We start from the raw sequence: 22629 nt of genomic DNA on the forward strand, positions 1-22629 counted from the left end.
TCTTTGAATCTCTGAAAGAGGGACTTTTTTCTTAAAGCAATTTTATGTTTGTGATGGAAATCAGTCAATCAATTGATGACAATTTATAAAGTGCAAAAATCTTAAAAATGCTCTGATAGGCGTCGTCGTCCTAGCACGAATCACCGCTGCTTATATATGCCGCCTGAAACAGGTGGTCTTTTAGGATATCTCATGAATGTTTCATACTTATCGTTTTTAACAAATTTTGGTAGTGAATCCTGTAGTTTTTGAAGCATGAGTACTCTTCGTCACACCAAAGGGAACACAAGGTGATGTCAGTTGAACTTTCATATATGGTTTTAGGTTAAATCAGCACCATGCACTAGGTGTATAGAAAAGACAACATTTCTTTAGATCTCGATGGAAATTGCTCAATATGGGGTACATAATATTTCGTATTGGGAACAAAGTTAAGTTTGTGCGATAAGTGATGTGGGGTTCCATGTTTTTATTTTCTTTACACTGTTTAGCTTAATGCAGAGAAAACTTGCCATCAACTGGAAGCTCAACTTGCTGAAGCTAACAGCCGATTGGAGGAACAGTCTCGATCCATCAGCGATCTGTCTTCACAGAAGAGCCGTCTGTCGCAAGAGAACAACGACCTTAGCAGACAGATCGAAGAATCTGAAAGCAACTCCAGCCAACTCGGCAAGGCTCGTGCCCAGCTGAGCGCTCAACTTGAAGATTACAGACGTCAATTGGAGGAAGAAAGCAGAGTAAGGAGGGAAAAAAAACTATTTATGTTATTCTAAAAAAAGTGTTGGCTGGATTCAGAAGTTTGTGATGGACTTATAACGTACTTTTTTCAAATGTGCAATATATAGTTTAGTATAAAACAATATAAATGAATATTTAGGAAATTCTTAAATTTCTTGTTATTTTGAAATACATGCCATGGATGCAAACAAGGGCTGACGATAGGAGGAGCAATAAAAGCAAACAGAGTCAGAATTTAACACACAGCTTCTTTCTTTCTTTCGTCGCAGAAAGAAGTTAAAAATCTTCTTTCCAGCATTCTTTTGTAGGGGTGGGGATTGGTGGCGGCTAGGTTTATTGCTTGCAATTATGCAATGAATTAAACGATTCATTTTTATTCATTTTTATAAACTAATTGAAATTTTTCTATGATTAATTTGTTATCTATTTTATGTACTTTTTATTCCTTTTTTTTCCTAATTTACAGTCCAAACACAGCTTAGCCAACCAATTGAAGCAACTTCAAGAAGAAATTGAACAGCTTCGTGAACAGGCTGAGGAAGAAGCAGAGGGTCGTGAAGACGCCCAACGCCAGCTTACCAAAGTAAACGCTGAATTGGCCGCTATGAAAGCTAAGTTCGATGGTGAAGCTGTCCAACGTGCCGAGGAACTCGAAGAAGCTAGGTGGGTTCATTTTCTAGGTTGAAAGTTGCTCGTAAATATGACTCATTTTTGTCCCTTTCTGTCAATTTATGGAGCAAAATGCTTTTTGGAAAGTTTGATCAGTTTGATGTGAGTTTTCCAATATGCTTGTATACTCAGAGGTCATTGGTTCTATGCTCGTTCTAGCCATAAATTTCTTTGCCCTTTTGCACACCAATGACAATGTATCTTAAATACTATTAAATTCACAGGAGGAAACTTCAAGCTCGCCTTGTAGAGGTTGAGGATATGCTGAACACTGCCCTCACCAAGAACAGCAGCTTGGAAAAGACAAAAGCTAGACTCAACGGGGAACTTGAAGACTCACAGATTGACTTGGACAGAGTAAGTAACCGTAGAATAGAAAAAAGAATGAAAAAATGATACATCTGTTGAACTATTTTGCTCAAAGCTGTCAGACTAACAGAGAATCGTTCCTTATCCAGATTACAAATTTAGGTTACGATAGAAGGAGATTGAATTAAATTTGCAAAGAGATTCTGCTTTTTTTTCCGGAGAATTAAATTCCTAGGGCATTGATATCAAAGGTAACACGAATGGGTATGTCTGTTTTCCTCACAGGCCAACCAGCTCGTCAACCAACTCGAAAAGAAACAGAAGAACTTCGACAAGACTCTGGAGGAATGGAAGGCCCGTGTAGAGGAGCTCTCTGCTGAATTGGAAGCTGCACAGCGTGAGAACCGTAACGTCACCTCCGAACTCTACAAAACCAAGAACATGTACGAGGAAACCTGCGAAACTGTTGAGATCACTCGCCGTGAAAACAGGTCTCTTCAAGGTCAGTTTTTTGTTTCCAGTCTGAAGCAGTTTCTATCCCCTCTTTTTTTTTTTTTGGGGGGGGGTGGTTGCTTGCTTGTTTATTTGCTTTCATTGAAAGTGTAGAAGGGAAATCTGTTAGTATGTAGAGATAACATAAATTGTCAAACCCAAGGAGTTAACGGTGGCCTGTGACAAATTGTGATTTATTGGCAAATCATGAGCAGAAACCCTATTAAATGAGGTATAACAAGTAGATTTTGAAATAGCTAAAGAAAAGAAATTTAACCCAGTTTGATCTTGTGTTTTGCGGCCATCCCATTCTATTCAACGATGACTTTTTTCTCTCAATATTTGAATATGTAAAGTTTCTGGAAATTTTTTTAAATATGGTGGTGAGTGCGGATAGAAAGCAAGAACAACTATGAACCGCTGTGAGATAAATATTTTTCTTGAACGCTTCTTCCTCTTGACAATTTTTGCTATGCAGATGAACTTGCTGACCTCATCGATCAGCTCGGAGAGGGAGGCAGGAATGTCCACGAGTTGGAGAAGGCTCGCAAGCGATTGGAACTCGAGAAAGAGGAACTTCTTGCTGCTCTGGAAGAAACTCGTCTCCTTCTGGAGACCGAAGAAGCCAAGGTCTCTCGTGCCCAACTGGAGGTTGTCAGTGCCAAGCAAGAAAGCGAGCGCAGGGTCATCGAGAAAGAGGAAGAAATTGAACAACTTAGGTAGGGTATTATTTTGCCAGATACCTAAATTTTGGGGTACACATAATAATGATTAGCAATGAATATTCATTTCCTAGTAAAATTCATAGAAATCATCAACGTTTTTTTTTTTTTTTTTTCCTGAGACTGCATTATTCCAATGATTGTCGTGGAAGGAGATGTATTGTCTCTATTAGGTTATAAGCCTCAGATATTTGTTTTGAGGTGGATCATGGATATGTAATTATAGATCAAAAGAAAATTAAAGGATAATTTCAAATAAATATATTGCTGTTAACATCCCTGTTATTGCTCCTTTTTGTTCTGCAGGAGGACCCACGTACAGACCGTTGAATCCATGCAAGCAACACTTGAATCTGAGAGCAAGGCCAAGGGCGATGCCCAGAGACTCAAGAAGAAACTGGAAGGAGAGGTCAACGAGTTGGAAGTCCAGCTGGATCATGCTAACAGGACCAGCTCTGAGGCCCTTAAAACCATCAAGAAACTTCAACAACAGATCAGGGTAAGTGGAAATAAGATATATAGGCATATGCATATTTATAAGTTATAAAAGAGAACAGAAAGCCAGATAGGAAATCATCAAATGCAATTTGAAGGTGTAAAGAATTCTTGGGTTTTATTGGGACTCAATCTGGTGACCACAGAAATATAAGTCCTGTTGCATTCTCTAATAGGAAATGAGCTATCTGGTTTTTTAGTTTGGACTGTCATCAGAATTTGTTCCTATTAGTGTTGACTGCACTCTTAAGCCTGCTCAGAGGACACAGAGCCCTTGGCAGGATGCAAATCTCATTTTATCCATAGATTAGTTTACTCTTTATAAAATTGTCACAGTTTGTAAATATTGGAACTGTACCATTTCATAATCAATTGTGTTGATTTGAATGCAAGATACAGAACTTCCCTAACATTATAAACAATGCTTGGATCTAGCCTATGCTTAAAATCTTTGAAAGACATGACTTCTATCTGTTGCTAGGGAATTTTATTGTTGTAGATCTTGCAGTGCTACATACAACCACCAACAGCCTGTCCAATGGACTGCTTGTGGCACAGTACTTTGTAACCTATTTAAGCATGGTCTAGTAATGTGTCGTTCTCAATATATTTTTTTTTGGAGGTGGAAAAAGTTAGTCTTCTCAACCATCATCATATTCCCAATCCAAACACCCTAGTTTCAATATTGAAATCTTAAATGCTTTTCCCTTGTAATTTGTTTTGTCAGGACATGCAGACCATGCTCGACGATGAATCCCGTGCCCGTGAGGACCTGCGCGATCAATACCAGCTCACCGAGAAACGCTGCACCATGCTTATGTCAGAACTGGAGGAAACTCGTTCGCTGTTTGAACAGGTTCTTATTTACATAATTTGTACCTTGAAGATAAAGGGGAAATTTTGGAATAAATTTTGGAGCGTAAAAATGCTCTGTCTATTTAACCTTTTATGAATAAGCTTTAATCACCTTCCTGACCCAAACAAATAAAACAGTTACGTGAAGTTGCACATCTTGGGGTGTAATCTTTGTAATTTATTGGTCCACATTAACAGGGAAGTTTTGCTGTCCTGTGTTGCTTTTTAGGGGTTTTTTTTGGTAGTTCTTTTTTGGAATTTTGAAACAGCTTTAGTGACATGGATATTGAAGGGGTTCATTTAACATATCTTCTAATTATTTCAATTCTTTGTTTCATACGCCTTCTTCATCTTTTCACACTTTTAAAAATTTGCTAATGATTAAATGACTAGTTCCATTCTAAAACTTCAAGTGTTTTCACAGTATGGTTTTTTCTTTTGTACTTTCTTTAATTAGCTTTAACCACGAGAATAGCTAGCAGTCTGCTTACGCTAGCTACCATATGTGGATTGTTAATAAATCTTTCTTCCTTTATTATTCCGTAGTCCGAACGATCTCGCAAGGGAGCAGAGAATGAGCTGGCCGACCTATCCGATCGTGTTGGTGAACTGACCGCTAACAACAACACGCTTGCCAGCCAACGTCGCAAGGCCGAACAAGAATTGCAGAGCGTCCAGTCCGAGTTGGAGGAAGCAATCACTGACGCACGTAACAACGAAGACAAAGCCAAGAAGGCTATCAGTGATGTAAGATATTTCTGTTATATCTTAAACCCTTCCGATGAAAAGACATTTTTAACGAATAGTCCAGAAACATTCTTCTTATTCTTCGTATAGAAACATCCTGGTGAAATTTGCATTTGTGTGTTCCAGTTATTGATAGTTGAAATGGTAACAGTTTGTACAATATAAGTGAACTTGAAGCAAACAGGTGTGATATCATAGCTGCACTCTGGCAACAGAATGTTTGGTTTTTGTTGTATATGTTTTGACCTTGGATTTGGATGGGGGCCCCAAACTTGCTTTAGGGGATGTGAAGTTATTGATACCTCCCAACGACATAGTGTATATGTTAATGCATCCAAATTTTTTGAAGTAGTAAATCGGAATGTACATTTTGAAGAGAAATTAAAAGAAAACTTTGTCAGTGTGCCTCTTTGATACCATACCTGTATGCTTCAAGTTATAATAAGTTTTGGTACAAAACCTTTTCAACTTTAGATGTTGTTACCTTGACAGCACTACATAGGAATTGAATGTAAATTTCACCTGGATGTGTCTAATGTAGATGTTTCACTTTCATCAGCCCAAGATAAATTTTAATACTTTTCTTCTACACCGATATGAACTTGTAACGGCTGGACCAATAGCTTTGCTGTGTCTTTTTATACTCGGAGCAAATCATTTACACCTAGGCCATTTAGTCCTATTGTCACTGTTTTTACTTTTATATATTCTACACACAGGCAACCCGTCTTGCAGATGAACTCCGTTCCGAACAGGAACATGTCGTTCACATTGAAAAAGTTCGCATTTCTCTGGAAACTCAAGTCAAGGAATACCAAGTTAAACTGGACGAAGCAGAGGCCATGGCCCTCAAGGGAGGTCAGCGACAGATCGAGAAAATGCAGGCTAGGGTAAGTTGCTTTGTTTAATTTTTGGTTGATTTTGTAAATAGGAGGAGCAAAGGATCATGGGTAGATAGGCGTTTACATCGTGAGTTTTAATGCGAATGGAAGTGTGATATCTATGATGCGTTAATGATGGATGGATGTTCAAAATAGGATAGGATTAACTTGGTTAAGTCAAGATGAAGCCTAACCTCAGTGAACTATGTGTTTAGGCTATCATCCTATTCAAATACATTACCATAGCAACCATTGCGGAATATAGTCCAGTACGTCTTTAACATGCAGTCAGATTGTAATCGGTACTCTTCTCTGCCCTATTAGATCCGTGAACTCGAACACGAGATGGAAACTGAACAGCGCCGCCGCACCGATTCGGAAAAATCTATGCGCAAACAGGAACGCCGCATCAAGGAGATCTCTTTCGCTGCAGAGGAAGATCGTAAGACCCATGATGGCCTTCGTGAACAGCTGGACAAATTTAACACCAGAGTCAGGATTCTCAAGCGCCAGTTGGAAGAAGCGGTGAGTCCTTTGTTAATGTATTCTTCTTATTACGTTTCCTCCCAAGTAGAGACGATCAAATGAAAAGTCCTTAACACAAAATCATATTTATCGACCCCAAAAAATCTTAAGGAATTACAAAGGCAAAGACAGAATGGTCAGTGATGGTCAATCTTTTGTTCTTGTGATAAAAATCCCGAGCATTTTAATCATTGACGAGTAATTGTTTTATATAGTGTAATGATGATCACAAAGTAATTGTCTTTTCCTTTTTTTTCTTGGTTTTTTTTTCCATTTCTTAACAGGAGGAAACAGCTACAGCCAACCTCCAGAAATTCAAGAATGCTCAAATCGCCCTGGATGATGCCGAAGAGCGTGTGGAGATTGCAGAGGGCGCTCTCACCAAAATGCGTACCAAGAACCGAGGCGCTGTCATGACATCCCGCGTTACCACGGTATATGTCGAATCCGATTTAGATTCCGATGATGAATATCATGAATATGAGGGATATGAAGAGTTATACTAAACCTCAATAAACCTCATTATACCTCATTGAATACCGATAATAACAGGGTTTCCTTAGTGGAATCGTGGACTAAGGAGGATTGTAAAAAAAAAATGAGTTGTAAACCACATCGTTCCTCAATTAATTTCTATTTTGGCAATAGGTTTCTACCGGTGGTTATCCAAGTTTTAGGTGAAAGTGCAGAACAAAACAAAAGTTTTTAGAAACATTTAAACCTTTCTCATTCCTCGGGGTCGATCTCTAATATATTGACCTCAGGCAATTAGGACGAGGTCAAATGAGGAATGTTCAAAGTTGATCAAATATTACCTTATCACTCATCAGGGAAATCTGATGTCAAATGGGATGTATATGATGGAGAGGGGGTTTTACAAATGGTATGAAGATTGCAACTTCCAGAAATGCGAGGCAGTATTGTGCTTGAAGAATTTTACTGTATTGTAAATTGTTCCCAGGTGGGAAAGACAGCATTAAAAATAACAGGAATAGTCATAGTAGCGTTTTCCTTGGTGTTCTAAATTGATGTACAAATAGTATTAGGTCTAATCGACATACCTTGTATATAGGAATTCAGTTTCTGGTGAGATTCAGAGAAATGCCTTTATTTGGCTTCATAGTTGAGATACCATTTAAGTAGTTTATTACCTGGTAAGTACGAAATGTGCATAATAATGTTTAGAGATTGTAATCATGGGCATAGGAGGTGACAGGGGGAGCTGGTGAATGTTGATGTTAGATGGTATTATCATTATGATACCATCACTGATTTATGTCACTTTATCCACTCTCTTTGTCAAGGCCTCCCTTCTGTCAACTGCCATTGTAAACTACTACTACAAAAAAAGTCTTTTTTTAAAACTCTATCTGCTTCAAATCTCTACCTACATAGACACATCATCACTCGTTCAACCACATAAAAAAAACAATTTTGTTTCTCTGTGTTAAGTATCAACGGTTAACCTCCCCCTCCTCCACCCCGGTCTGGCCTTTAAACACCTTCTTCCCTCTTCAACAGTAATGTTAGCACTATCACCTAAGCGTCGCTATGGCAACATGACCCAGCCTCTGGTTGTCAACCACCGTATATATTTTGCATGAAACCACTTTCTCCAATTTGTTGCTGTTTTGTTTTACTTGTTCATTGGTTTCCGTTGTTTCTGTTCCTCTCGTACAACTCTTCCTCATGGCATGCCCTGTCATCTTTCTCTTGGTCACTGGTGCTGATCTCATGTCTCTGTTATTTTGTTTATTTCTTCACTTCCTTACCTCTCTCCTCTTTCCCTGTCGCAGTATCGAAAGTCTCAAAAAATGAAAGCAAGAACCCTGTAGTGCCTGCACGCTGTATGCCGTACATTTCCATTTCGACCGTTCTATCCACGTTTCTGAAAAAATGGTCCACTTTTGCACATCGATGTGACAGGTCTTCTTTTAAAGTTTCCTGCATCCTTTCAAACAAAAGATATGTATCTAGTCTGGCTTCCAAGACAGATCCAACATTCTCTCGCTGTGCTTTTGTTTAAATTCCCGCAGAATGTGTCATATTTTGTCGCCTGTCGAAACCAAACAGAGAAAAATTTGTGTCCTTTTCTTCACACATCCACAACAAAAGCCTCTCATAGATATTTTGAACCATGAAACTGCATAGATGTGTTCCTCACCTATCAAAAGACTGAATGTATCTCTCCTTAGTTTACATGAAAACAATTTCCACCAAATGTATTTAGGGTTGAAGGCATACTCGTGGTCTTTTCTTTTTTCTTTTATTTCCCCCCGCTCAGCCATTACTTGCCCCCATCCCAATCTTTTTATCCTTTTGTTTGCACCTTTTCTGTCCCCTTTTTTAACAGAAATCCGGAAGCTCCATTTTGACTAAGTCTTCGAGCCGGTCTTCATCATCATAAACACTCTCAAATACTCCAGACCTTCCTAGCATAGTTATGGTATAGTCACAGCGCCCTCAATGAGGATGCTGTTTCATTTGTTTTTGTGTTTTTCTTTTCTCTCTTTGCTCTTTGTGTGTTTGTTTCTTCTCTCTTTCCAGTTCTTTGCTTCTTTTAAACCAGCATGATGCGAGCTGTGCCAAACTAACTTCAATTCAACACAGTGAACGCTCATTCAAGTATGCCACCATCTTTCATCTGACAACAGTGAAAAAAATGGTTTCCCCATTCTCAAACCTATTCTCATTGCATAGGCCATCGTAGGTCCATTTTTCTATACCCCCCTCCTCCAGAACTCATCCCAGTTCCCTTACCCTTCCACCCAACAAAGAGCCCTATTCACATTGCATTGGCTATGATAGATTGGTTCTCTATTCTCCCCCCCCCCAGCCCAAAGAAAATGAAGAAGCATGTTTTCTAAGTCTTTCTTCTTGTGATCCCATTTTCAGAGTCAAAGTAGTCATCATCACCAAAATTTAATTTCAATTCATTTGGATCCAAACTGATCATTGAATTTGTGGCACTTTCTCTGGACATGCCCACTCTGCCACCCGCCAAAACTCCCCCTCCACCCCCCCCCCAACCCATCCAAACCATCTATTTCCATGACAGAACCTCAAGCAATTCCTTGCTGATTTCAAGCTCAGGCCAAAACGTTTATTCAGCAATCTCATTTTAGCTAATTCTGTGATTGCCTGAAGATTGAGAAGAAAAAAAAACGAATTGAATTTACTATCTCGTTGCTAACATGCATGTCAAAATGGTTTCTTTTGCACAGGTGATGAAGGGTTACATTATCCAGTACAATTCAGCCTTCTGAGTGGCTAAATATTGGCAGTTAAACTCTCTTTCAAATTGGTCACTGCATGCTGTGGAATCATCCACCATGCATCTTTGTCGAAAATAGAGGCTTTGTTTTATTTTAATTTTGGTGATACCAAAGTGATAGTTCCTCTAAAATGATCCTCCAAAAATTGGATTTGTAAATGTGTTATCATCATTAACCTCATAAACTTTGAAACATTTCTTCTCACATAAGTAAAATCTCCAGTCAGACTTCCACTGGGAATGTTTTAATATCACTGAACAGAAAGTTTGTGAGAGAAAAAGGAACGAAAGAAATAGTTTGCCAAAGACAAATCTAAGCTTTTATGCGTAAAGAATAGAAGCCAAGTTGCATGTAGATGAAAATTGTGCAGTTTTAATATTTGCATGCAGTTTATATATATATATACTTGTGATGTGGTTCAGATGATAAATTTTAAATAAATAAGCCAAAATTCAGTAACAAAGATCGCCGCACGATGACAATTAATTTTGATATTTTTGGCACATTTTATGATAACAAGTATGCATGTACTATTTCTTCTATTTCTGACATGTTTTTTATTTCGATTCTGTTTTGGTTTGCATGCTTATCGTCCATTTATCTTGCACATAGCATTTGCGAAGATGTCCTAGTACACAGCCGTGCAGAGAATAGTAATCTTATTTTAGCCAATCATGTGTTCAATTTTTTTTGGTTTTACATACTGTTCCATAGCTTTTGTCAAACAGGCATCATTCCGTTTTTCCTTTTTATGTCCATTAACAATATCGACCAATCAAAACACGGCATCAGGAGTCATCATTACTAGCATACTCACAGCTGACCTTACTAGGACAACTTCCCAAATGATCATCTAAAAAAATAAAAAAAACACCAAAACGATGAAATACTAAACGTTTGAAATCCATCTTTCCAATCTTATGAATATAGGCTGGCCTTCTCAACGCTTCCTTCCGAAATTCCACTCGCCGCAGTGAGCGCAGTAAAGTGTCCAGCAATGCAGCAGACAAGCCGCAGGAAAATGGAAGTTAAGTGCAGAAGCGACTTCCATTACAAAAAAAAAAATCATGAATATTCATTTGTGATACAACCAATCATCGTAGGATTAGCTCTTGTACAATGAATGAGACAACAACAAAAAACAAGAGGATGCTATTTTTTAGTTTTTACATGAGGATTTTTTTTTTATCCGTTTCTTAAAACTGCAAGAATGAAAAAGACAAAAAAAAAAGAAGAGAAGAGAAGAATAATCCTTAGAGAAACAAATATTGGGAGGCCTTGACAGTTATTAATTTAGATGTGATTTATGAAATATTCATGTTTGCATAAATGTTTGATATTTTCTCATCTAATTTATGATTTCATTCTTCTTTAATTCTAGAAGTGAATTAATGCAGAGTCTATAGACTGTCAAGCACTGTCAGGCATTGTTCTACAGCCGCCACGTCCCCCCCCCCCCAAAAAAAAAACATTGACAAAAAAAACATGACAGCATCTGGCATCAATATGTGTTAATTTCTCACTTTATATTTGCTTCTGTTGGTAAGTGTTGTTTAATCCCGATTGATTTCTTAATAAGAAGGTAGATTTTTAGTGAGGTGTCCTGCGTGTGTGTGTTTTTTTTTTTTTTTTCATCTTATCTCTATCTCTCTCTCTGACTCTGAACATATTGATGCCAATGTTCCTCCCAATTTCATTAATTCTTCTCATTGTTTGTAGAATTGTTTAAGTTAGTATTGTTTTCTTCCTTGTCTTTGTATGACAAAAAAGCCAAACTGAGCTGAAAATCCTGTTTTTCGGAGCTTGGTCCCTGGCACTTTCAACAAAATCCATAGCCGTCCAAACTCGTAGATGTATATAGTTTCGAGGAGGTGATAATTTTATTATCATGGCCTAGGTTCATCATACGACTGTTTATGCCTCGAAACACATCTGCAGTATAGTAGCAAAATCGAAAAAATATATATAGATATGTTGAATCAAATGTCAGGGGAAGTTCAGTACACATAGTTTAATCTTAGTGGAACTTGATGGAACTTATCAGCTACCGTACATCATTTGTAGGAAAATAGAAACGTCGATCATTTTCATTGTTAAAGAGAGTTCAGTGCACGAAGACTGGCAACAACGAAAAATTAAATAAATTAATAGAACAAAAATAAAATCTTTTGACAGCAAATACTAAAGTGATAATTTGTTTAATTTCCACATATGGATGAAACTTGAAAGTGTCAGCTGTAAGTTCATGGTGGTTTTTTTTATTTTTTATCACGAAACGAAACAAGATTAACATGTTAATATGATATTTAAATGTGTATACTCATTATTTATAATTTATTCGATGGAAGAAGAAGGAGAAGAATTGAAGTTGTCTCATGTTAATATGTGTTTTACGGATGAACGGTTGGAGTGCGTAGCGAGAAGCAGCCTAAATTTTTAACATCATTATGTTTGAGTGTGTGTGTGAATAAGACCAAACAGTTGAAGGTTCTGGAAAATAACAAAATACACACCATTTTTTTTCCCTCTGTTTTTTTTCTCCTCAAAACTATGACTTTTTACTAACCCTAAGTTTTATTGGAACTATCTTCTTCTTGTCTGTCTTCTTTGGCAATGGAATGACATTGTACTGTATGTCACACTGCAATCACTGCATGTATGCGAGCTTTCATGTGTTTTGTGAAATAAAATTCAGTTTGCAAGCAAAATTAAAACTCTTCTTTACCCCCTAATCTTTACCTGTGTCATCGTTTCTTTTGACATTTATCTCAGAAAGTGGTTAAAGGTCATCGGCTAAGCCCACAACATTTTTAAATAATAGTCTCTCTTGCTCTAATCAATTTCATTCCCTCTTCGGTTTATCCCACCCCCCCCCCCCCCCCGACTGAGAAAATTGTATAAACTTACCATCGCAACATGTCATGTTTGGTTATATTAGGTTGGATTGCTAGCACCTCTAGAAAATAACTTTTGAAAATATTGGAAATGATTTTACATCTTGCTTATATTTAGGGCGCAATATTGGTGACCCTTTTAAACTCACGTCGATTTGAAATGTCCCTTTACAAGTCGGGGCTGCCATGCCACATATTGATCATATCAGTTCAAAACGTTGCCAAAATTGACACCATGTTGCATCCAAGCCACCTTAAATAGACAAACATTTCTCAGAGGCGAGGGGGACATCCCCTCCACCCTTACACCCTCCCCTACCCCCCACCCCCCCCCCCCCCCCGAGACGGCATACCCTGCACGGGTGACAAAGGAAGGTTCCGGTCCGAGTGCCAACTATTTGTTTTGCTCTACCAGTAGACGAAATAGAGTGAATAATGAATGAATACCTAAATTACAACTAGATTTTAAACGTTATAAAGCAACATCACCGAATGATCAACTTTTAAGCGCATATGGCGGTGTGAGCCAAATAATCATTCTATCCACATATTGTTGCAAGAAGAAGAAACTGAAAATGAAATGCAGATAGAGCAGTTATTTTGGTCCGTAATAACTAATGTCTAAGTTTGACTGATTTAGGTAGAGGCGTGGACTCTTTGGAAGGGCCAGAGGCGGAGCAAGTAGTTTATATAACAAGAGAAATCAAATGCTGCATTCTGATGTATATTTAGACTATAATATATATATATATATTTAGTGAAAAGCAATTTTTGTGCGGGGTTGAAAAAAGAAGGGACACCGTACCCACTGGATTCTGATGGTGTATACTGATTCTCACCTTCTAAAATGTACAAGACTATTACGGTAACATGTAGGTACTTAAACTGTTTGCAACCATATTACAAAGAGAAGAAATAATAAGTTCAAGTTTTCAATTTATTTCTGATTTTCAAGTTATAAACAAACAAAACTTATAATACATATGACGGAAATAAATGTTTAACAACGCAATACTGACGTTTTAAATATTATAAATAAGTGTGTTAAGTGTAAAGAGACAAAGATTCCAAATAGGAGAAAAAACTATGGCAGGAAAAAGTAAGAAAAGTACAATAATGTAAATGTAAAAGTAAAAAAAAAATCAGTTTTTCTTAAACGTTATAAAGCGATTGAGCTTTTTGGACACTTTATTTGGCAGGGAAACTTTGCCAGAGATTGCAGCAATAATTATTTAGGAGTTAGAATATGTGCGTTAACTTACTTTTTTTTCAGTCTCAAAAACAAATCAGCCGTAAAATGCAAGGTTACATTTATCAGAGAAACTAGATAGAAACTATTTTCAAGAAGACAACTAGAAACCTCTATTCAATGGAGCCTCTTGTATTATACTCAATTGAATGTGTATAGATCTTAACTGAAACCATATCCACTTTTTCCTGATAAAATTAAAATTAATTAAACTCTCCACAGGTGTTGGTCAAGAGATTTAAAATAAATTTAAATAAAAAAGGAATGTATTCCCAATAATTCGATGAGTATATCATCGAGAATAGTACCGTACTGTATATGAAAAAACCCGTATAGACGCTCAATTTATGTACTTTAATCAATATATATATATATATATATATATATATATATATATATATATATATATATATATATATATATATATATATATAAATAGATATATCTAGCGGTTAAGTGTTATTACTTCAGTACGGTAACATATAGTTGTCTTGTAAAACTACGTGTATAGGTCGATCATTTCATTGTTCGCCCCAATATCTTCGCCCGAATGCAAGACTATTGAGGCAAGTCCCCTACATGGCCCACCCTCTCAGCTCACACCCCCCCCCCCCCCCGCAGTAAGTCATGCCCAACTAAAACTGATAACACTGGCAAAATTAACAATTAATTTTCACCTAATTCTCCATATGGCGTCTCTTCAACATATTATATAGGCTATGGCTCTGGTCAGAATGTCCTAGCTTGCTTTATATCTTCAATTATCTGTATGAAACAATGAATAAAGTTCTATTCCCCCCCCCCCCCCCGCAAAGTGATTTTACAGAATAAAATGTTTCTGATTTACCTTTTCTTTATTTGGGGGGGGGGTGGCGGCGGGGGAAGTGTAAATTTCTAGAACATGAAATCTCAAACTTAAAATGTTATATCAACTAACACAGCATGGGAAGTGCAATTTCCGGTAATCTAGGAGGCAAACACTGTTTATGATTCCGATAACGTGAATGTGCCCAATAGTCGTAGACATCTATGTTAAAAGATGATTTTATTCTTGTTTGCAAAGTATCAGAATGGTCCGGTTTTTTGTTTAAGTTTAATTTATATTAATCATGATGAAGGCCCTAAGTTACACCCGGATGTTAAATAGATAAAGTCCTTCTTAATTTAAGTCTAATCACTTGTCAGAAGTGACTTTTATTAAAATATATTTATAACTGACATATCAATTCAGGGACCAAACAGAAGCAAACTTGAAGATTTTTAGATGTGCTTCCGCCCCCTGAGCCCCCGACGGGCTTCGCGCTTGGACCCCATCAGAAGCCCTAAGGCGGGCGCTCGCGGTGGTATGCACTCCTTCATTTATATCCATATTCAGTCCTTTATGCCCACCCCCCCCCTCCCTCACACACACACACTTCTCAATTGAGGTTGACGCCCCTGATTATAACTAAAAGAAGCGACTTTTCCCAAGTAAGCTGTCGATGGCTCTTGCTAATATGCAAGCTTTAAGCGCAATATCCAAGTCTTTGGCAATATGTCCAGTTATTTTGTCTCCATCATGCCGAGACAAGGAACCAACTTCTTCCTTTTCATTCCCTTTCATAATGGTTGTGATCTGCAATGTTGTCATAAGAAAACGAATTAGTTTACTGTTTTTATGTGTTTTAGAACACTTACAAAGACCATACAATTCAGTACATCACCGTGTCTGCAACTTGCAACTGACAACACCTAACATAGCCTGTACATAATACGTGCGGTATACAGGTTAGCAATTGACAGTACATATCCACGTATACGGTTACGATTGGCAATCATATACCGGCGTAGGTAGACACCCAGCTGGGACATTTTTATTCTATATTTTGTACATATTTTCATATACCCCATCACAGCACACTTATGAGGCCACAGTGATTCTACTGCGGTGTGAATGCGTATTAATGAATATATATATATATATATATATATATATATATATATATATATATATATATATATATATATATATATATATATATTCATTAATACGCATTCACACCGCAGTAGAATCACTGCATTTTATTGCAGTTCTCCATTCTTGCTATAACAAGAATGGAGAACTGCAATAAAATGCACTTTTATCAATAAACTAACAACATACCGATCTATTCCTTCCAACCCCCTTGCCCTCCCAGATAACTGGATTAGTTGTGGCCTCGTGCACTGACCTTTCACGTCTGTCAATGTATACATTTATACATATATCATAAGTCAGTACCATTCGGCCACAGTGATTCTACTGCGGTGTGAATGCGTATATATATATATAAATTCCCCATTAATATGAACCTATAAATGGAATAAACAAAGATTTTACCTTTGAATCGGATTTAGTCAGTGCGTTCAATACTTCTTGTTGCTTGCTGCTCAAGACTTTGAAATTAGATCTGTGAAAAACAGAGCGTATAGAAATCAACAAGATATGTTGAACATCAATTGTGGACGAGTGTAAAAGTAAGTTGGCCTGACGTTTCGATCCTAGCAGGATCTTTCTTCAAAGGCTTTATGACTCAGTAACAGTAACAGAAGGGACACAACAAGCACAGAATACAGACAGGTTAATTAAATGATAGAAATGAAATGAAAAACTGAAACACAAGAATACAAGTACAAATACAAATAGGGGCCTACAAAGTACAAAGTAAATAAGGAGGATCAACCGAAGGGATACAGTAACAGAGCAGCTGAAATCAAAGTAAAATAAAACTTAGCAAATTGCTTATCCACTAGTGAGCCTGTGTAGGAGAATGTGTAAAAGCAAGTTGGCCCGACGTTTCGATCCTAGCAGGATCTTCTTCAAAGGCTAAATGACAAGTAACAGAAGGGACAAAAAAAAAACGCACAAATGATAAAAATGAAATGAAAAACTGAAACACAAGAATACAAGTACAAATACAGCTGCTCTAGTATACTATTTACAGCAGAATAACTATTTGAAGTCAGCCAACTGCTACTTCAACTATATTCTGTATAATTATATCTAATGTCGTGGTTCTGGGAATGTCGTCACTGTACTATCACTAAACGTTAGTAACATGGTGGTCTGCGTGCAACGCAGGCGCGGCGGAACGGGAAAATTATTGGGGGGGGGGGGGCTAATATGTGGAGACTATCTAAGCGGAGCGCCACCATCGGTTGGCGCGGAGCGTACAAGAAAATTTTGGGTTTTTTCAATCCCCCAGATGGCCGGAAACGGCACTTCCCGAGTGTTTTATGCTGCGACTACCTAGCCCTAAAATATGGGTCTCATGCCTGCAATTTCTCAGATTGCACGTAAAAGTCTGTAAAAACATTGTAATTTGTACATTCGATGGTGTTTTAAGAGAGTAGCTATTACTCGTAGTGTACTTGCAAAGACGTTTTTGAGTGTAGTAAGGGCAGTGGCGGAGCTAGGGGTATTGGTCAGGGGGGGGGCAAGAATGGTCTGTAGGGGCGCTTTCGACACTATCTAAGCGGAGCGCCACCACAGGTTGTCGCGGAGCGTACAGAAAATTTTTGAGTAAAGTTACTCCCTAGATTGCAGGAAATGACCCTTTCCGGGCCTTGCTAATTTGCAGATAAACGGAGAATAAATAGGTGTCGTCGCCATTTTGTCGGAAAATTACACCAACAGAATATGACAAATGTCAATAGGTATATGAGAGCGCAATAAAATAGTCAATAATCGCGAATAAGTTAAAAGTAGTGAAAATCTGAAAAGGGCGCCAGCAGTCCATTTGAGTCCGTCAGGAGGGGGGGGGGGATCCACCCCCTGACTGTATATATGGACGCTCCGCCACTAAGTAAGGGGATGTTGGAGAACTGGCTGAAATGAGGCAAGTCATTGGCCTAAGACGAAGTTGTGTTACGCTTACCGGTACTCACACTCACTGCTTCCACTTTTCACGGGGCGTGAAGACGCGGTTGGGGTGACAATGTGGTCTATAGCCAGGGGACGGGCCGAGGGACCAGGGTCCCCCAGTAATTACTAAAATTATTACACCTATATAGTATACGTGTGCATCGGACAGATCGACAAGTATGCATTGAAAAATGGGCAGATGCACGTTTCGGAGCCTTAAGGTAAATATTGGGGGGGGGGCTTATCATGCATTTGCCCCCTCAACTTTTTCATTGGGGGCTGAGCCCCCCCCCCCCCCAATCCCCCCGGTTCCGCCGCCACTGGTGCAACGTGTGCATTGACGATACTACTAGCCTACTAATCGGTACTTTGATACGTACCTGGTAATGGTAAAGTGGTAGGCTAGGCTCACGCAGTATAGTTGTGACGTCATGCATGTGATTCCGAGCTTACAGGGCGTACAGGGTCTTAGCGATAATCAGGACGATCTAGCTGAGTAGCTCCGCGATCAGTCGGGACATGTGCGACAGGCTTAAAGTTTGAATTTCTCTCCAAACAAAAAACGGCCACAGCACCCCCCCCCCCCTCCAACCTACATGAGAGTCGGCTTCACATAGACCTGGGCCACATCATTTCTTTATAAAATACTGGATCCTTTTCTGCAATTAAGTACTCACCCACTTTCTTGGATATACCCCAGTAACTCGTGATCCGAAGGCGAGTCTAACGGAGACGACTTGGGTGTGAATCGAGAAAGTTTGAACAATGGTCGTTCATAAACGTCAGTACATTCTAAACGCGGGACAACATTCTCACTTTCCTCACAGTGTCGTGTAAGATCCGTGACCACTAACACCTTGAAAAAACAATGCAATGCAAAGAGAGAGATGTCTGGTAGTGTCGACTCATAGTAATATAAAATATGTAAAATGTGAATGCACAGTTATATATTTGAGCTTTATTACGCACGCTTAGAGCTCACTTCCATACAGGTTTATAGACCTATGCTAAATGCATGTTTATGCTAGATCCGTGCCCTCGGGAACACAGACGCCAAAAACAAATTTCAATGAGTTTTAATGGTCAAGTTACGCACCTTTTAAGTCATTTAGAAGAGCCTATTATATTATGTCTATAATGCTCCTTTAAGGCTAAATAAACAATGAAATCTGCTTATTGGTACAGGCCTAAATCTGAACCATATTTACATCTTTTATAAAAGAAATTATTACATCAACTAAAGCATGTTTCTTGAACTTCATATAAACAATAGAGCACACTAGGATTCAACACTCATTGTCGAACGAATTTGTGATGCATTGTAAATATATTATTTATTTCCAATTGAGTATTGTGTAACACTTGAGGAAATACGACCTAATTGTATATGTGCTAGATTTAATTGTCCAGTCACTTTCACTGATGAGCCTCGGTCATTTTCTCATAAGCTGAAAAGGTTACCGTAAAAACGCAAGCTGATTTTTTTTTTTTTTTTTTGGACAGTCTACAATATCTTGTATGCCGAATGTGATTCACATTCTTATATAACCTATAGAAATACTGACAGGAAATTTGGAGAAGATTTGGAGATAAATTTTGGGAGGTCAATATTGATGAGTATGATAAATTTACCGTTTCGTTGTTCTTGTCGGTGACCTGGAATTTTTTCCATGGACTAAACCTACACGTAGAGAAATCTTGGCTGATTGTAAAGGATTCCAGATTCACTAAGCACTCGAACCCGGGCAAGTAGACAGTATCACTTTTTCCACTGTAGGAATTAGTCCTCTGATTCTGGAAGCAAGAAAAAAAAAAAAAAAAAAACGTCCATATACTAGAAAAATGGTGGAACTGGAGAGACATGGATGATGCCAAATACATGATGATGGATGTTACCAAATGACATGGATGTTACCCATGATGGATGTTACCAAATGATGGATGTTACCAAAAGACATGGATGATGTATGTTACCAAATACACGGACAGAACAATGTTTACAAATAGTGTATCGCAATTATATACGCATAATGGATGAATGAAGGTGGTTAAGACAAAACAGGAAAATCCATTAGCGTACGACAGCTTATGACGCCAGACGAGAGAGGGGTGGGGTGGGGAAGGTGGGTGGAGGGCGAGGGGAGGGGAGGGAAGAGCTATAGGTGGAGGGGGATTTATAGGGGCATTAATACTTTATGCAGCTTCTCTTCTACAAAAAAACAAAATATACAGGTTCATTGAGATTATGAAGAAAGGCAAAGCAGTCTGCATGTATCCTAAACTGTATTGTTATATCTTTGGTGTGATACATATATACGCAAACTGTGAATTTCTACGAGACTTTGGCAGCCATGTATCTTAACATTGCCCGTGCTTTATAATATTGAAGTCAGTTGCAATTTGAATTCTTAAAAGGATATTACATGATGTGTTTGTTTTCTTCAGATAGATGAAGAAACTAACAAATTATACAAGAAAACAGAATGGTTACATTTGCTTTCAAGTTTGACTTGTTTTTGCTCAAAGGTTCGAGGTATTGATAGTTATATCTTTCGTTCATGATTATGTACCATTGATGAACTTGAAGCAAGCAAGAGCGATGTTAAATTCGTTCGATGACAACTAGGTGTTGTTTCTGTTTTTTGGGCTTGATTGTACACTCTTTTATTTAGACCTTAAACTGGGGTTCCAATTACAACCTCACCAAGGAAGTGCATCACTTATGCCATACGCTAATAAAGAGGTGGGTATGCAATGCTAAAAAATAATCATAATTGTAAGCAGTGTCAACCCATATCTATACAGACTACCATTAAGATACGAAGATTTTGGTTTATAAATAAAACCATGTTAGCCCCAACGTCCACCTCCAACCTCCCTCAACCTCCACTTACCTTCCCCTACCTCCCCCAACCTTCCCCACCCACCACCGTCAATCTCTACCACTTGGTATAGCTGCTGTTATGAAGCAAAAGTAACATCATTTGAGTCCATCCTTACTTCTCCCCACAGAAGCTATATTTATTACGTGTATGAGCTTAATAGGTTTCGTATACATACTCACTGTGTTCGGGGAACAGCCGTTAAATGACGGCACCTGAGAAATAGGTGGGGAAACTGATCTAACGTTAGTGGTCACCTGTGACAGATGTGATGTTTCGCTACCCATGTTGCTGTTGTTGGTATTTGCCTCTGTATATATTCTGTTAATAAAAGTTAAATACTGCTCAGTGATGATGCCTCTTGTCCCAAATGGAAAAACGAAAAAAAAGAAAACACGAACAACAATAATTTTTTTAACAGTCGACACCGTTATTTGATCGACATCGTTACATTCCAGGAGTGTTAGCTCAGTGGTTAACGCCGGTGCCTTCCAATCCAATAAGGTCCCCGGTTCGAGTCACTCCAAGATTAATATATGTCGTCCAGTTACAGAGTTGTTGACAATTGACAATTCATAATCATGGACGTTAAATATGAATGCAAGAGACTGACTTTGGTCAGCTTGCGGCTTTGATAAGCTAATAAGGCTTCTTCGCGAGTTCCTTCTAATTGCAGGAGGATCTAAAATACAAACATACATACTGTAGTGTGGTCTCTAGCTTTTATGTCTTTTTTATCTCCACAAGAACTTCTTCTACGACTGGTATGGCGGGCCATCAGTCTCAAATCGTGGGGAATCGACTTATACCGATTTAAATCGACATATACCAATTTCCTTTGACTTATACCAGTTTCCAGCAGCTTAAATTGACTTCTACCGATTTGAATCGACATAGCTACCAATTTTAATCGACATATACCAATTTAAATCGATGATATGTCAATATAAATCGGTATAGGTCAATTTAAATCGACATATACCAGTTTATATCGATGATATGTCGTATTAAATCGGTAGAAGTCAATTTCCTTATACTTATACCAGTTTCTAGCAACTCAAATTGACATATACCTATTTAAATCGACTTATCATCGATTTAGCTCATTAACATATTCCAAATCCCGATTTCGGTGATGATTGACATGTATTCACCTTTTGCCACCCTCTCTACGTAGACAATCATAATAAGAATAGTAAATTTACACAAAATAAGGCTACGTTACCCGAAACTTGCTATCACCGTACTCCTAGATCAACGCACGAAATATATTTCACTTAAATATTCAGGCTGAAATGTCGGAAATGCTTGCAAAGATGACAAGGTTGATTGGAAGCGTACACAGTGCTTTATAGTCACTCCTTGTCTGCAAGCTGCCTATCCAGTTGTTTCGTGCTATACTAAGTGCTCATGTCATTTCGCTAAAAAAAGATCCCGGAAAACATTTCGCAATGAGATTTCATGCTAAGTTTTGTGTAGAAACACATTGTGCAACAATGATTCCCCACTACGTAGGCCACCTGGGATTCCCCACACGTACACTGCTCTGATTGGTCACAATGGCATTGTGCGCAACCTTTTACTGCCATAACAACACGAAGGTAGATTTGACTAGCAAGATATTCTGTCCGGCTAATAAACTTCATGTGTTGGCAGCCACAATTTCCTAATGCTAGTACCTCTATAAACTGTACTCCAATATCATGCTCTCAAAGCACTGGTATTGACGGTACAAACAGTTCCTAACCTTGACCTGATAGGAACATAATATTCATACGGCTCGTACTGACAATACGAGTGCTCTGAAGCGGGACATGACACTACAGTTTAGAAAAAAATTGTCCCAACTGGGTGGTGTTGGGTTGACTTGTATCTTTATGCAAATAGACCACACATGCCAGGTATTATTCATCATACCACCCCTCCCCCTCCCCTAAGACAGGGAGATAGATGTAGAAAAGTAGAACGGTTGGCTGTGCCGGCAACGAATTATCAAATTTTAAACTGTACGTT

At 38.3% G+C, this 22629-nt stretch overlaps 2 protein-coding genes across 3 annotated transcripts in view; one reads left to right on the forward strand and one right to left on the reverse strand.

Annotated features, from left to right (window-relative positions):
* Window positions 1-12422, forward strand: part of LOC139960531 (uncharacterized) — a 67137-nt gene extending 54715 nt beyond the window's left edge. Inside the window, exons 31-43 of one of the 2 annotated variants that reach the window (XM_071958958.1) lie at window positions 492-737; window positions 1205-1401; window positions 1632-1764; window positions 2002-2218; window positions 2687-2927; window positions 3237-3429; window positions 4153-4281; window positions 4827-5027; window positions 5747-5917; window positions 6233-6433; window positions 6718-6867; window positions 8787-8879; window positions 10639-12422. In XM_071958958.1, the coding sequence (XP_071815059.1) occupies window positions 492-737; window positions 1205-1401; window positions 1632-1764; window positions 2002-2218; window positions 2687-2927; window positions 3237-3429; window positions 4153-4281; window positions 4827-5027; window positions 5747-5917; window positions 6233-6433; window positions 6718-6867; window positions 8787-8840 (2133 nt within the window). In that variant the 3' untranslated portion in view covers window positions 8841-8879; window positions 10639-12422. The remainder of the gene's footprint in view (window positions 1-491; window positions 738-1204; window positions 1402-1631; window positions 1765-2001; window positions 2219-2686; window positions 2928-3236; window positions 3430-4152; window positions 4282-4826; window positions 5028-5746; window positions 5918-6232; window positions 6434-6717; window positions 6868-8786; window positions 8880-10638) is intronic. The other variant, XM_071958957.1, reaches the window with a different exon arrangement.
* Window positions 12423-13851: 1429 nt separating this feature from the next.
* On the reverse strand, window positions 13852-22021 carry LOC139960532 (uncharacterized). The gene is made up of 6 exons (XM_071958959.1): window positions 21842-22021; window positions 20799-20937; window positions 19367-19528; window positions 18412-18590; window positions 16211-16280; window positions 13852-15466 (listed from the first exon to the last, which is right to left on the reverse strand). The coding sequence occupies exons 2-6, from the start codon at window positions 20901-20903 to the stop codon at window positions 15299-15301; spliced, it is 684 nt and encodes a 227-aa protein (XP_071815060.1). The 5' UTR covers window positions 20904-20937; window positions 21842-22021; the 3' UTR covers window positions 13852-15298.
* Window positions 22022-22629: the final 608 nt, after the last annotated feature.

Source organism: Apostichopus japonicus, chromosome 19, assembly GCF_037975245.1.
Source record: "Apostichopus japonicus isolate 1M-3 chromosome 19, ASM3797524v1, whole genome shotgun sequence".
Classification (NCBI taxonomy): Eukaryota; Metazoa; Echinodermata; class Holothuroidea; order Aspidochirotida; family Stichopodidae; genus Apostichopus; species Apostichopus japonicus.

What these genes read in the sequence shown, in the direction of transcription:
- LOC139960532 (XM_071958959.1), bottom strand. Translation starts at nt 20,903, where the DNA reads ATGGGTAGCGAAACATCACATCTGTCACAGGTGACCACTAACGTTAGA. An exon ending in CCGACAAGAACAACGAAACG is followed by an intron (nt 18,591 to 19,366) that starts GTAAATTTATCA and finishes TGTTTTTTCAAG; the next exon opens with GTGTTAGTGGTCACGGATCT. An exon ending in GGGTATATCCAAGAAAGTGG is followed by an intron (nt 16,281 to 18,411) that starts GTGAGTACTTAA and finishes TGTTTTTCACAG; the next exon opens with ATCTAATTTCAAAGTCTTGA.